Genomic DNA, 12,926 nt, shown 5'->3' with positions numbered 1-12,926 from the left:
CATTATTTTATAATCATCTCCATTCAAGTATTCCAGAGCCTGTATGTAAGGTGCCATTTGGAATCAAGTTTTAAAAGCTAAGGTAGCTGTCAGTAGAGACTAGTAAGTCTATGTTCAGAAACATTCCACTGGGCAAACTCTCCCCAAATTCAGTATAGCTGTTTCTCACAACTAAATGTAGGACAGCAGAACTTGACAGCTTTTTAAACACATAAAACTTAGAGTAGATTAACTATGATTTCTAAGAAGAAATCAAGTTAAGTGTTATAAGCTGTTTACCTATTTTTGCAAATAATCTAAACACACAAGCTAACGTATACTAATCTCTAGCCCTGTGTCTTCAATTAAAACGTTTCTACATTTTTGGTTCTTCACCTACATGTTAGAATTACCTAAGTCCCAAGATACTAGAACTTCCATGCTTAAAAATATAAATTAACATTCCATTGGAAAAAAATAAGAAAGAAGAAAAATCCATACGCTTCATTTATTCTGGGGACTGGAGTTGTGTCTTTCCTTAACTGTCACTGCATTTGACAAAAATACCTTTATGGGCAAAACGGGAAAAGTCTAAACAATTTCTAAGTCACAAATTTTTAAAAGTCAACAAGCAAATATTTAAGAGGTTGGACTTGATCTCAGAGGTCTTTCCCAATCTAACTGATCAGCATTCTCTAATACAACAATCTGGAAAGTCCTACTGTTAAAGAGGAAGACTCAACTATGTAAATCATTAGCATTTTCAACCTGACTAACCCAACAGTGGCTACATTTAGTGCAATGCAAATCCCCCTTTCCCTCTTGAGGAGCTGCAAAGTTTCTGCACTGTTACACTACTGCACTTTCTGTGGCACAATATGAAGCTACTTGGCTTCAGTTTGGTCCTCAGTAAAAATTTCAAAATATATATATTTTTAAATCTCATATACACTGTAAAGCCACATAAGCCTCTGTAAAAGCATAAAATAAAACAAATATTTACGATTCTGGAGAATGCTAAATTTACAAGTACCCAGAGCAAAAAACTGAGGTATTAAACTGTCACATTCTCACCAAGCTGAAGACTTTGAACCTTACAGGCCTTATGTTTGCTGTTCAGTCACACTGGACATATGCAGTGATTAAAATTGCAGTGATTATTTCCAACCAGCTAGGAATAAAACATAGTGAGGAAGCAGTAATAATTTCCTGAAATTTGAGATTTCACAATACACAGGTTATTTGGCAACACATCTCTGCCACAGACACAGAACACACACCTGTAGTCCCCAGCCTCCTTGACTCTCCCCAGTCCCTTCTCTTTCATTGGAGTACAGGTATCATTCAAAAAGGATGTTCTTGTTTAACCCAACTAACTTATTGCAAAAGAATATCTGGATCAGCTCTTCAAGAAGCAGGTGACAACTCCTTCGCCTGCACAAATTAAGGGCATATGTAATTGACTATGCAGTCAGCATGTATGTGTGTATATACATACAAACACAGAAAGTACATATATTTGAACAAGATATATACTTTTTAAACTCTAAACTACAAGTAAGATGTTCATACAAATCTAAATGTTGTTTGGACACAAAAATATGCTGTCCATCTAGCAGGTAAAACTACAGAACAGTAACTACAGAAAGCTTTGATGTACATCACATTTACATTCTAAACACTTGAAAAACAGCAATATATTTTATGAGTTTGGCTTTTAACTTTGGACTAGATGGAGTGTGAGTTGCAATTACAAGTTCAAGTAATGTAACTCATTAAGTATAAATAAATCTCCGCCTGTTAATTAGCCGTTTTGCTCAGACATTACCAATATGACTGATTTTACACAAATGGCCAGTGTTTCACACCTTACTCTTATCACAAGTGGCAGAAGTAATAAAACTAAGCCAAACCATGTAAAAACAAAACAACAAACCCAAACAAACAAAAAAGAACCCACAACATCAGTACTGAACTACCCTTCAAGCTTTTTTAAGAAGTCAACAAAATTAACTGCAACTGAATGATCTGGAAAGCTGTGTCCAGTATCATGCTCTACTGCTGCAGGCATTTTAAAAAATATGGTCCTGATTCAAGTTGGCTGCTGAACATCAGCAGTACTATATCCAACTATCACACAATATTGTTATCATCCCATGCTGCTGCACACTTCCGTGGAAGAGCAACATCAAAATATCAGTGAAAGCTTATTATTAGTTACTGGCACAGAGACAGAGGAATATTTTGGGCCTTTGGATACTGGCAAGTCAGAAAGCCTTAAAAGATAACTGACACATTTGGGTGTGCAATTGCATGGCAACATGCTATATGCCTAGTCTTCCTCTTACAAATTTAAGATACGGTCTTGTAAGATCTAACATGTTAGTATTTCTAAAGGGTTTCACTATGCCCTTCAAAGTAAGGCAAAACAAGGCATGTTTTAAGCCTGTTCTCAGCATATCCCTTTCAGTCACAAAGGAACAGCGTTAAACCCCATATAACACAAAATTTGAACTCACCAAAAATTATTTAAATGTGTACTTAAAGCAAAACACCAATAGTACCAGATTCATAGCACTTGACTAGCTATAAGCTCTCAATTAAGAGCATCCTTCTCTCATCCCACTTACCCATGTAACATCATTAGAAATAGGATGATACTTACTGTTAACCATAACTCACCTAACACAAAAGTACCTTAGAACTATTATTCCAGAGTTCAGGCAATTTTCTTGCATCACTGGTCAGCAAATCACTTTAGCATATAGACCTTAAACACACAAGGTGGCCTGCAGGACTGCTCACATGCTTTCCTGACATAGGTCTTAAGCAAAGACAACATTTGGCTAAGCAGTTACACATTTACATACTGACTTAGAGGAACAACATCTTCAGTGAAGATTTCATTTATTATGAAATTTTTCTAGTCTTCTAAAGTGACGCACTCACAGGTTCCAACTTTGAAAACAAGCCTAAAAGCTTTGGCCTTATGTAAGCAAAGCTGCCGCAGAAAAAAGTGTTCCACCACTACCCAGCTCCTTACACAGCTGCGCTAACTCCACAAGCTCCAACAGCGAAATACTACTGCAATTTCAAAGTTACCGTCTCGGTCAGAAACGGTGTGAATGAAACCTGATACACAGAGTTTGGAGGGTGGAGAGAAGAGATGGGAGAATTGCCTTGAATGATCAAACTGAACTCGGAGTCTGTAATTTTAGGCATTTCTTTAGCAGCTGAAGGCCTGATCAAAGGTTAGCGATTTACCTCACAATACAACCCCATCTGAGGATGAAGCTTTTGGGGGAAAAACTGTTCAGAGTTAACTCCTTTCACTGCATGTTAAGTTACGGGTTTGTCATTCTCCAGCTATCGCTGACAGGCTGACACCACCACAGTTCCAAGAGCCTGCCAAGAGCCTAGCCTGCTATTAAGACCCTGCTTCTCGTTATTGGGGATTCTTTTAAAATTAGGTTCCAGTGATGGCAAGCTACAGCGAGGGTTTAAGGTTCCAACGCGACTGCCGGAGCCCCACGACACGCATCCTCCCACGCCCACGGGCGGGACCCCGCGGCAGGCGGCGGTCGCCCACGCCCAAGCGCTACCTGTGACAGCGGCACCGCCGCCGAGCGACGCCGCACGCAGCCCCCGGCCACCGCCCCGCGGATCACCTGCGGGCCCGGCCCGGCTCAGCGCTGCTCGGGGCTCTCGCTCCCGATGCCGCTGGGCACCGGCCTCGCCCGGCGCCGCCGGGAGTCCCGGCCGGGCGCACCCACCTGCCCGCCAGAAGCCAACGCGGCGCCCCGGGAGCGCTGTCCCCACCGGGCTGAGGGGCCGGCAGGGCACCGGCACGGCTCTCCCTTCTTCATAGCGCCAGGGGAGCGGGCGTGCAGCCGCCAATCCAACTCGCGGCAGAGGGAGAGGGATGGGACGAAGCCGCGCTGCCCCACACCCTAATCACACAGCGGGGACAAGAGTCCGGCTGCGGCGGAGCATCGCGCCGGACGCCCCCGCCCCGCCAGCGGGAGCGCTTCCCGCCGCCCCTTCCCCCGGGACGCAGGGCTGTGCTGCGGGCGCTGCGCGGGGGCTCGGCGTTACCTGAGGGTGGCCATGGCTCCCCGACCGCCAGCGGCGGAGCCCCACTGGCAGCAGCACCAGCACCGTCGCCTCTCCGCCCGGCGCCCGCGCCTCAGCCGCGACTGAACGCCGGGCAGCGCTCGGCCGGCCCACCCCGCGCCCCGCCCCGCCCGCTCCCGCGTCCCACCATTGGCCGGGCGGCCGGCGGGGGCGGGCCCGGGCCCTGAGCGGCGGCCGCGCGGCGCGAGGAGCCGCGGGGCGCTGGCGACGGGCCCCGCGCCCCGGTTCGGCAGCGCCCGGTACCGAGCGGCGCCGCCCGCCCGGCACCCCCGGGCTCCTTGGCCGCCATCTTTGGTACGGGCGGAGAGCGCGCCTCCCACACAGCTCCTGCTGCTGTCCCCTCTGCCAGCCCCGGCGGCGAGTGTGGGAGACAGTGACAATTGACAAAAAAAAAAAAAAAAAAAAGTTTAGTGGCGGTAGCGCAGGGGTGCGGGGCTCGAGCCGCACAGCCCACAGTAAAGATGGCCAGCGGAGCCCCTGGCAGCGCTGCCCCTCGGGTGTCACGAGGCCGTGGGAACCGAGGGGACCCCCCCGCCCCGGCTCTGTCCGGGCCGCGGGCTGACGCCTGTCGCGACACACGATCGCTATACCCTCGACACGAACGCGTTTTCATTCTTTTTTTATTTAAATGTGCGTTGGGTCAGACGCGAAGCCGCCTCGAGAGACCTGCGGAGCCTCCCTTCCTCCGCAGGCGGCGGCCGCCGGGCGCGGGCCGGGCTGGCGAGCCCCCGCAGCACATCTCTGCATTCCGGGCTGCTGGAGCGCCTGGCAGCCACCTGTGGAACACAGCGCTCCGGGTACCCAGCCGGCCAGAGGGCACACGGGGAGAAAAGGGCAGCCCGGCATTGCCTACTCCCTTTTCTTATTCGCCTGACACTCTGGCAGAACTGTCGTATAAGAAAGGGAAAGAAAGCCTCGCTAAAGCCAGGTTTCTATCGTTACTCCTCATTTGGCTGTCAAAGTTAGTGCCACACTGTGCAGATTTGGCATTTACTTTGTTAACGTACTAGCACCAGAAGCACTGATTCATGAAACTGAAGTCAATAGGTTGTTTTTGCCAAGAGTGAATCCCACGTTGTTACGTACTGCTGTGTCACCTCTAACTAAATATTTAAACTTCTCAACTTCATAGTCTGAAGTCTCCCTTCCTTTCCATCTACAAAATGGGAATATTGTCCTCAGAAAAACTGAAGCCAAACTTTCCATCTATTTCTGATTTTTGGGTCTCTCAAAGGAGATGATGCCAAAATATGACATGTTGATGAAGGTCAAGGACCTACATCGTCACATGAAAATAACAAGAAAATTTATGCTCAGTATCTGATGTAGGACGAATCTCCTAGGTTCTCTAAACCAGACACTCAAAAAATAATCACCACTTACTGAACTCGCCACAAAATTCTCATTATTAAAGTGTGTCGGGGTCCTGAAAAGTCAAATCAGAGTGGGAAACACATCCATCCTCTTACTGTTATTGCAACACAAGGTGCAAGAGGTCCTCAAATCCTGAGGAAGGTTTTTGAACTCTATTGAAATGCAAATACATAGATCTATAATGGCTGTATCCTCTGATTCATGCGGAACAATTTATTATGTCTAGTTTAACAGTTTCAGTGCTTAATAGCCAAATCTCTGTTTTGTAACCTAGAAGGTGGGGGAGGAGGATCCCATCACCAACAAATATAATAATAGCTACATAACTTGCTATTGTATATAACTATAGAATGCAGCTTGGTCTTGCTGGTTCTATCACTGTATTCAAAATAATAAAAACTGTATAAAAAATCTAGTTGTAGATTCCCTCATAATTGCCTGATTTTAACAAGCACATATAGATATGTAAAGAAAAATAGATATAATACTTTAACATGAACTATTTACAGTAATTTGTAACATACAGCTGCATATTACGACTAGTAAGCTACAGAGTAAGAGGCCAAATGAGGTACCATCACATTTCTAACTTTTTACCACTTAAGCATATCTTTTTCTAAAAAAATTAATAGCTTTTCATGAAATAGCATGTATGACACCTCAACATCTGTCAGTAGCACTGTATAAGCTTCCAGCTATTCCCCATGCCCAATCATCTTGCTTGTGCTATCACATACTCGTAGGTTCTGTTGCTACTGACATCTTCAAGACACCACCTACCCCTACTACGACTTATCACTGGGCTTTTAGTCATTTGCCAGGGAACTTCTAGACATCCAAACATAAGTGGAGAAACAGCCACCAGGGCATGCCTGGAAAAACGGTCAGTTTTGACTTATGGTCATTCATAGATGAACTTCATGCTTGTGCCACAAGTTCAAACTTGCAGTCCCACCATGTATGTGCTGGGCAGACAGCCTGAGTTTGCTCAGCCTTCCTGACTCCTGACCTTCCAAACTCCCTCTGCCTGCGTGGGGCAGCTGACCTTGCCTTCACATGTGATTTGGCCTCAGAAATCCCTGAGATGGAATTCACAGCTTTTGCATCTAAAAATAGATAATGCCTGACAGGGTCTAGCCACAATTTCTCAACTGCTTTGGTTACTCTACAACAGAGAAATCTTCATGACCATGTAAGTTTCTCTATATATGATAGACAACTTCCTTAGGTGATTTTAGTAAAATGTTTCCTTTCAAGCACACTATGAATTCAAAATGAACTCCACCCCTCCCTGATAAAACAACAGGCAGGCAGGTGAGAACATTTAAATTCGTACTTTATTGAAGTACTCCATGAAACTCTACATGTTATATATTTGTAACTCGTGTATCCAAAAATAGGCAATCTAGGCCTTAGCCTTGGACTAATGTGTTATGTTTTACACCACATATATTTGGTATAAATCTTCCAGTTTACAATATATAAACAAAAAGTTCCCTATTAACCCTCATATTTCACTCAATTTCTTCAAAGTACAAAAGTAAGGTTGATCTTAGGTAAGTTGTTCATCCGTGTTTGCAAGACAAAAGGATGATCTTTTACATAATAGCCCCAGAAGACATTATAAAATGGGACAAGTGAGCAACAAATCCACAAATTCTCTTTCAATAACAGCATTTTGCAGAGCTTGCAGATATCTTCTGTTGTAACGGTTGTTTTGGAAACTTCTACAGAGAGAATTTAATATTTTGCAACATAAAATAAGATGTATTTTTAGCTTGTATGGGCTCTACTTGCAAAGTATTAAAAATCTTTTATTATTTTAAAAATTCCATAATATCATCCAATTTCTTTTCATGTAGCTTCGCAGACTCTTCTGCTGTAAAAGCAAAGGAAAGTCTGTAAATCTGCTAAGTCTTCAGCATACTGCAGACACCTATACTTTCTTCTATTTTATTCTAATCAAATAGCATAGCCCTTGAGACAGTTACAACTGCTTTGTACCACTGAATGTACAAGGAAAAAAAACCCCACAACAATCTTTCACTGTAAATGAAATCCCAAGGTAGCATAAAGCCAGCAAGTAGCTTTATCTTACCATATCCTTCAAGTGCAGGACAGCTTTGACTGTGGTCAAACAATCCTTATGGAAATTATTACAGTTCAAAATGGAAAAAATCTCTTTCCCTTCCCTGAAATCTGAGTAATACCCAAAGACTTCTCTCCTTCACACAAAATGCATTGATATGATGTAAACAATAATATTTTGTACTACTGTTATGCATTATATGAATAATACCTTTTTAAGAATCAATTTATGTAAATAAAAAATGAACAGCCTTGAAAAAAACATCATGTTCACATGGTATCTGCAAGTTCCATTTACCTTTTTCAAGAAGATAAGGTTTTCCAATGCATTGTCAGCAAATACTAATTAATGACCTTTAGATAGCAACCCATTCCCTGCTTCTGAAACTGGTTTTGTGAAATATTTGTGTACCATGCCTGTGTAAGTAACTACTAAAATTCAATATCACAACCTTGAATCACAAGCCAGAATTTTGCTTCAAACATTTCCACATGAAATATACCTTAGTAGAGTAAGCCAAGGTCTTGTTCTACAGAACTTCACTTTGCTACACTAACACTATAGTCAGCTAATTCTACATTCAGTCAAGTCTCTTTCCTGGGTGTCTTCCTTGTCTGCTTATAAGCAATATTAGTAGATCCAATAAGGTGAGCAATTCTACACAAACTGTTCTTTTAGTTGAAAAAGAAGGAACTCAAATCTCAGGAAAATTCACAATTTCAAGACTCAAGATGAAATAGGCCTATTTACCCTGGCTCTTCTCTCCCAGGTAATCCAGCTTGCAAGCAGCCTCAGGGACAGGACTAGTCCTAGTGACCTCAGGAAGGCATCACAGCAAGGCAGAGCTGCACCTTTCTGCACGGTATTGGCCAAGACTGTTATGTCTAAATTATTGTTGTGGGCATCACTCTGCTGGACAGGTGGGCTGCAGGTAACATCAGGGGAGAGAGCGAGCTTGTGGTCCAGAGAACAAAGAGCCTTCTCACAACCTCCCCTCTCCTCAGGTTACACACTCCCTACCATAAAGCAAGCAATTACTTCAATTAAAAGGATGAAACACCACAGCAAGCTGATCCAAAACAAGAACACAAAACTGTGGAAACATGACACATGCTGTGCAAAATCCCAGAGGATTACATCAAAGGCCAGGTGAAGACATGTGTCAACCGAAAGGGTAATTTGAGAGTTACACATCTAAACAATGGAAACCAGTGCCCGAACTGTAAGAGCGGGGTAGTTTCCATGCTGCAGTCATTCCGGTTTTGGGTATATTTCTATCAACACAAGTTGGAAAGGAAGGTGACTGCTGTTACATGCTAAACAAAGCAAAATTAGCCACGTCTGTTGCTAGTGTCCTCAAGTGTATTTGTTTGTCTGGTTTCTAAAGGGGACTAAATATTCATCTAAAGAAGAAATCTATTGCTTTAATTCAAACAAACACGGTGAAGTGCTTGAGCTTCAGATCATTCTTCGACCTGAGGACATTACGAGTACCGACATGGAAAACACTGTATTTGCAGTACCTGTATTTGCAGATATAAGAAATAGGAAAGTACGAAAACTATAAGCCATGAAGACAAAAAATGAAAAGAATACAAATTGGGAGCAAGGTGAAATCAAAAAAAAAAAACAAAAAACCAACAAATGAAGAGATAAAAGAGAAAGAAAAATTATTTACTAAATTCTAACTCAAAGCTTTGTCACAGCTAATTTAAAATATTTAGAATATTCTTTCATTTATAAAGAGTTGATTAAAGAATAAGCTAAATTAAAAGTCAACTTATGAAGAAAATTAAAAATGGATGAAATTAGCAATATTTTTTACAGCTGCTAGTATCGAGCTTTCTAAAATCTAGTGGAACAGTAATGACAAAGGACTGCTTTTGATAACAATTATGCACAGAGTATTTGATAATTTATTCTTAAAAGGAAAAGATGTCTAAAAGTAACAGAAGAGGAGGAATACTGTACTTTGTACTTTTAGTATGAACTATTTGCCAAACTCAACGCTTACATTGTCTTCATGTAGATAAACTGATTTGTTCAAACAACTAGCCACGTCATGACTATTCAATCAATACAGCAGCTGCAGAACAGCCAGAAGGTCATAATGCAGCACAGGAGACTTGACAAGTTTGTGTGCAGAAGGAAAAAATGAACATGCATATTTCTATACAGACACGTACATATAAGCTCAAACATTTCTACAGAAGACATCCAAATTCTTTCATAACTGTACCAGGCCGTTAACAGAATCTGCTTGCGGTTTTCCCAGACTTCCATAACAAAACCAAATATAAAAGGACACAAATCCGTAGTAATTCTCCTCTAAAGTAACACCTCATGATGTTTCTAGTAAGTTGATGCTGCCACTCAGTGACAAGCCATTTGCAGTTTTGCAAGCCCATTTTCTGTTCAAACAGTATAGTTTACACACATACAATGATATTCCACTTCACACAGCAGAGATGCAGTCAGAAGCCCGAAACAAGGCAGCACACATTAATGGCCTTGCCTAAAGCCCATTGGTTTATAGTGGGGATTTGCACCCGTCAATAAAGACAATGCAAAACCTGCCGCCCAGCAGATGAATGTCAGCATAACACATTGTTGAGCTGGGAATGCCAGTTTGGGTCTCGGGCTTTGTGTGCTGCTCACTGGGTGGCAAAAGCCAACCATCCTATACTGCTTTCAAACAAGTGCAGCTTCCTGAACACAGTCAGCTTTGCCTACCTCACAAGGGAGCGATATTTGCTCTCCTTTGTCTGAAAAGATCAAAAGGGTCTAAAAATGTATCCATGAAACCTCTATGAAGCCACTTTGACAGAGAAAATGATGACCAAAAAAAACAACAGGGAAAGGAAACATTTGCTATTGTTGATGAGATACAGTTTATATCGCACAGCAGAATTAAATTCTTTTGTCACTTTTTAATACTAAAATAGTTCTCATGGTAGTCAGACGGAAGGTTCAGGTTGATATCATATGGGAGGATAAATACAGAACAACCATCCTTGTTGAATCCATTAGACGTGGTCTTCTGAAGAGGCTGGAGAGCCTCAGATCTACATGTTGAGAACAAGGAATTGTTCTCTACAGTCGCCTCAAATTCTTGGTGTAACAAAGTTATTGAGCCCCAAAACTTTCAAGTGATTTTTCACTTCTTTTCTAATCTATAGATGAACTGTTTCCAAGCATAGGTACCAGTGCTTTGCATTAACAACTTAACCTCATTACAAATACAACCAAGTCATGGAACCTCAACCAGTCTGGTACGTTTCCTAGTGGCTTTTAAGTCCCACAATAGCACTAAGCCAAACATGTTCTTGCCACTACATTCAAATGAGTGTTGAGGTCTGCCAAATCTAGTCCAACCACCAACTGCTTCATGAGTTCAACCTGTGGCCCACAGCACACATTAACTTTATTTGATCACCAGTTAATTATGGCATTTCTCCTCTTATGAAACAGAGCTGGAGCCTATTTACACTTCCTCTTGAAATAACTTGCAGCAGAATTAGCATATGCAAGTTCTAACAACATTCCTCATGTTTTAGCTATCATACCTTACAGAAGTAGTATTTGCAGTTCAGTCAGTTGTTACCAGAGCACGTCACCATTGCCTTTCATTCCACTGCAAACAACCTTTAAATTTTTAACTCAGTACACCAGTAATATTCTCAAATTTTAAATTTTTTCTTGTGTTTCATGTTAAAATGCTATTTCCTCTAATAAACTTTATAAACAGAAACATTGCAGCTGCCAGTTTCTTGCCTCGTCTTGCTTTAAGGCCCATAACTGAGATAACTGTTGCTTTTTGATTATAACCTTATCCTGCTAGCAGCCTGCCATTTATTTGCTTTCAGAGCTCAGTTACATCTTTCCTCTTCTACTATCTGCAACTGAGTTTGTCAACCATTATTAAACTTGAAAAGTCACTTGGCTGCCAAAGAAGCAAGTACCCTGACTTTGACAAATTTAATAGGATTAGCTCTTTCAATAAGGACATCAGAACTAAAAAAGACTGTTCTCATCTCAGTACTAAAGTACATCTCTTTTATGCTATATTTGAGGGGGTTATTAGTTATCAGTTATCGCCAAGATAATTTTGGGCCTTATGTCATTAATTCTCTTCATACGCTGAACACTTGGAAGTCAGCTATCCTACAATTATATTAATATCTGAATAATCTCGAGAAAACAAACCTGAAACTGCACCAAAAAAAAGCTGCTCTACAGCTCTCAGTACTCAAGAGTTCTCATTTTGACCGTGCATCCTCCATTGAGAAACCTTACATTTTTCTGCTATGACACTTAAAAATAAATGACTTGTGTCTGTGCAAGCCATCATTCAGATGGGATTCAGTCAGTGCTATTATACTGTGATCACAGAAATAAGGAAGTATAGTAAATCGCACGGATTATTTCAGTATGAAAATATTTTAAAATATCCACGTGTCTTGAAGACAATGTAACTGTTAACGCGGGTTTTCATATTCCTGTCTAACGGGGACAGAGACCCTCGCACGAGTATTTATCGGGGCGTTTTTCAGAGGCTGTTTTCAAAGGGGAAGCAGCCGAAATGACAACCCCAGCCGGGCTCTAGCACGGGGGCCATCGCTGCGGGCAGCGTTCTGTTTCAGCGCACGACCCCATCCAGATGCTCAGCAGCTCATTCGCACTGACCGACTCGACCCCAGGGCACGGCGGGGCCCCCGCGCCGCCCACCCGCCGCTGCCCCGGCTGCGGGGAGCCCAGTGCGGCGGCGCCCGCGGGCACCCGCCGGGCCCGGGCAGCGGTACCGCGGCAGGAGCCGGGGCAGCGCGGCGGGACGGCCCCGCCGCCGCCTCCACGTGCGCCCGGTGCCGCGGCGCGGCCGCCCGCACCCCCGCGCGAGCGCAGCCCGGCCGAGCGCAGCCCGGCGCGGCGGGACCCTGCCGGCGGACTCTGACCACACCGCGGCGGCGGCACGTGTCTCGCCCTCCGCCGGGGGCAGCACCAGCGACACTCCGCCATCCCCCGGGGTTGCTCGCGAAACAGAGCCCGTCCTGGCGCCCGTTACCTCAGCTGCTTCTGCTCCAGCTTGAGCTTCTTGGCTTGCGGCTCCCCCGCTGCCATCTTCGCGCTGGGCGGCGTGCGGCGCGCTCCGCTCCCCTCGGCCCGCCCGCCAGCCCCGGCCCGCCCCGCCGACCGCGCCGGCACCGCCACCGGGGGGCGGGGGCGCCGGGACGAACGTACGGCCGCGCCGGGCGCCTGACGGGGCGGGGGGCGGGGAGCGGAGCCCGCGCCGCCCGCCGTCCCTGCCCAGCCGCGCGCTGCCGCGGCGCCGGCCCGGGTGGGTTTAGCGCCC

General features: G+C 44.3%; 1 protein-coding gene across 2 annotated transcripts in view; it reads right to left on the bottom strand.

The window, feature by feature from the left end:
* The window catches only part of ADK (adenosine kinase), a 274,629-nt gene extending 261,881 nt beyond the window's left edge, over window positions 1-12,748 (bottom strand). The window contains exon 1 of one of the 2 annotated variants that reach the window (XM_048311027.1): window positions 12,639-12,748. In XM_048311027.1, coding sequence (XP_048166984.1) covers window positions 12,639-12,694 — 56 coding nt within the window. In that variant the 5' untranslated portion in view covers window positions 12,695-12,748. Of the gene's footprint in view, window positions 1-4,074; window positions 4,183-12,638 lie in introns of those variants that run through there. The other variant, XM_048311028.1, reaches the window with a different exon arrangement.
* Between the last annotated feature and the right edge of the window lie 178 nt (window positions 12,749-12,926).

This window comes from Corvus hawaiiensis, chromosome 8, assembly GCF_020740725.1.
Source record: "Corvus hawaiiensis isolate bCorHaw1 chromosome 8, bCorHaw1.pri.cur, whole genome shotgun sequence".
NCBI classification, from domain to species: Eukaryota; Metazoa; Chordata; class Aves; order Passeriformes; family Corvidae; genus Corvus; species Corvus hawaiiensis.
The sequence above is the reverse complement of the archived record's forward strand: the minus strand, read 5'-3'. Positions and strand labels throughout refer to the sequence as shown.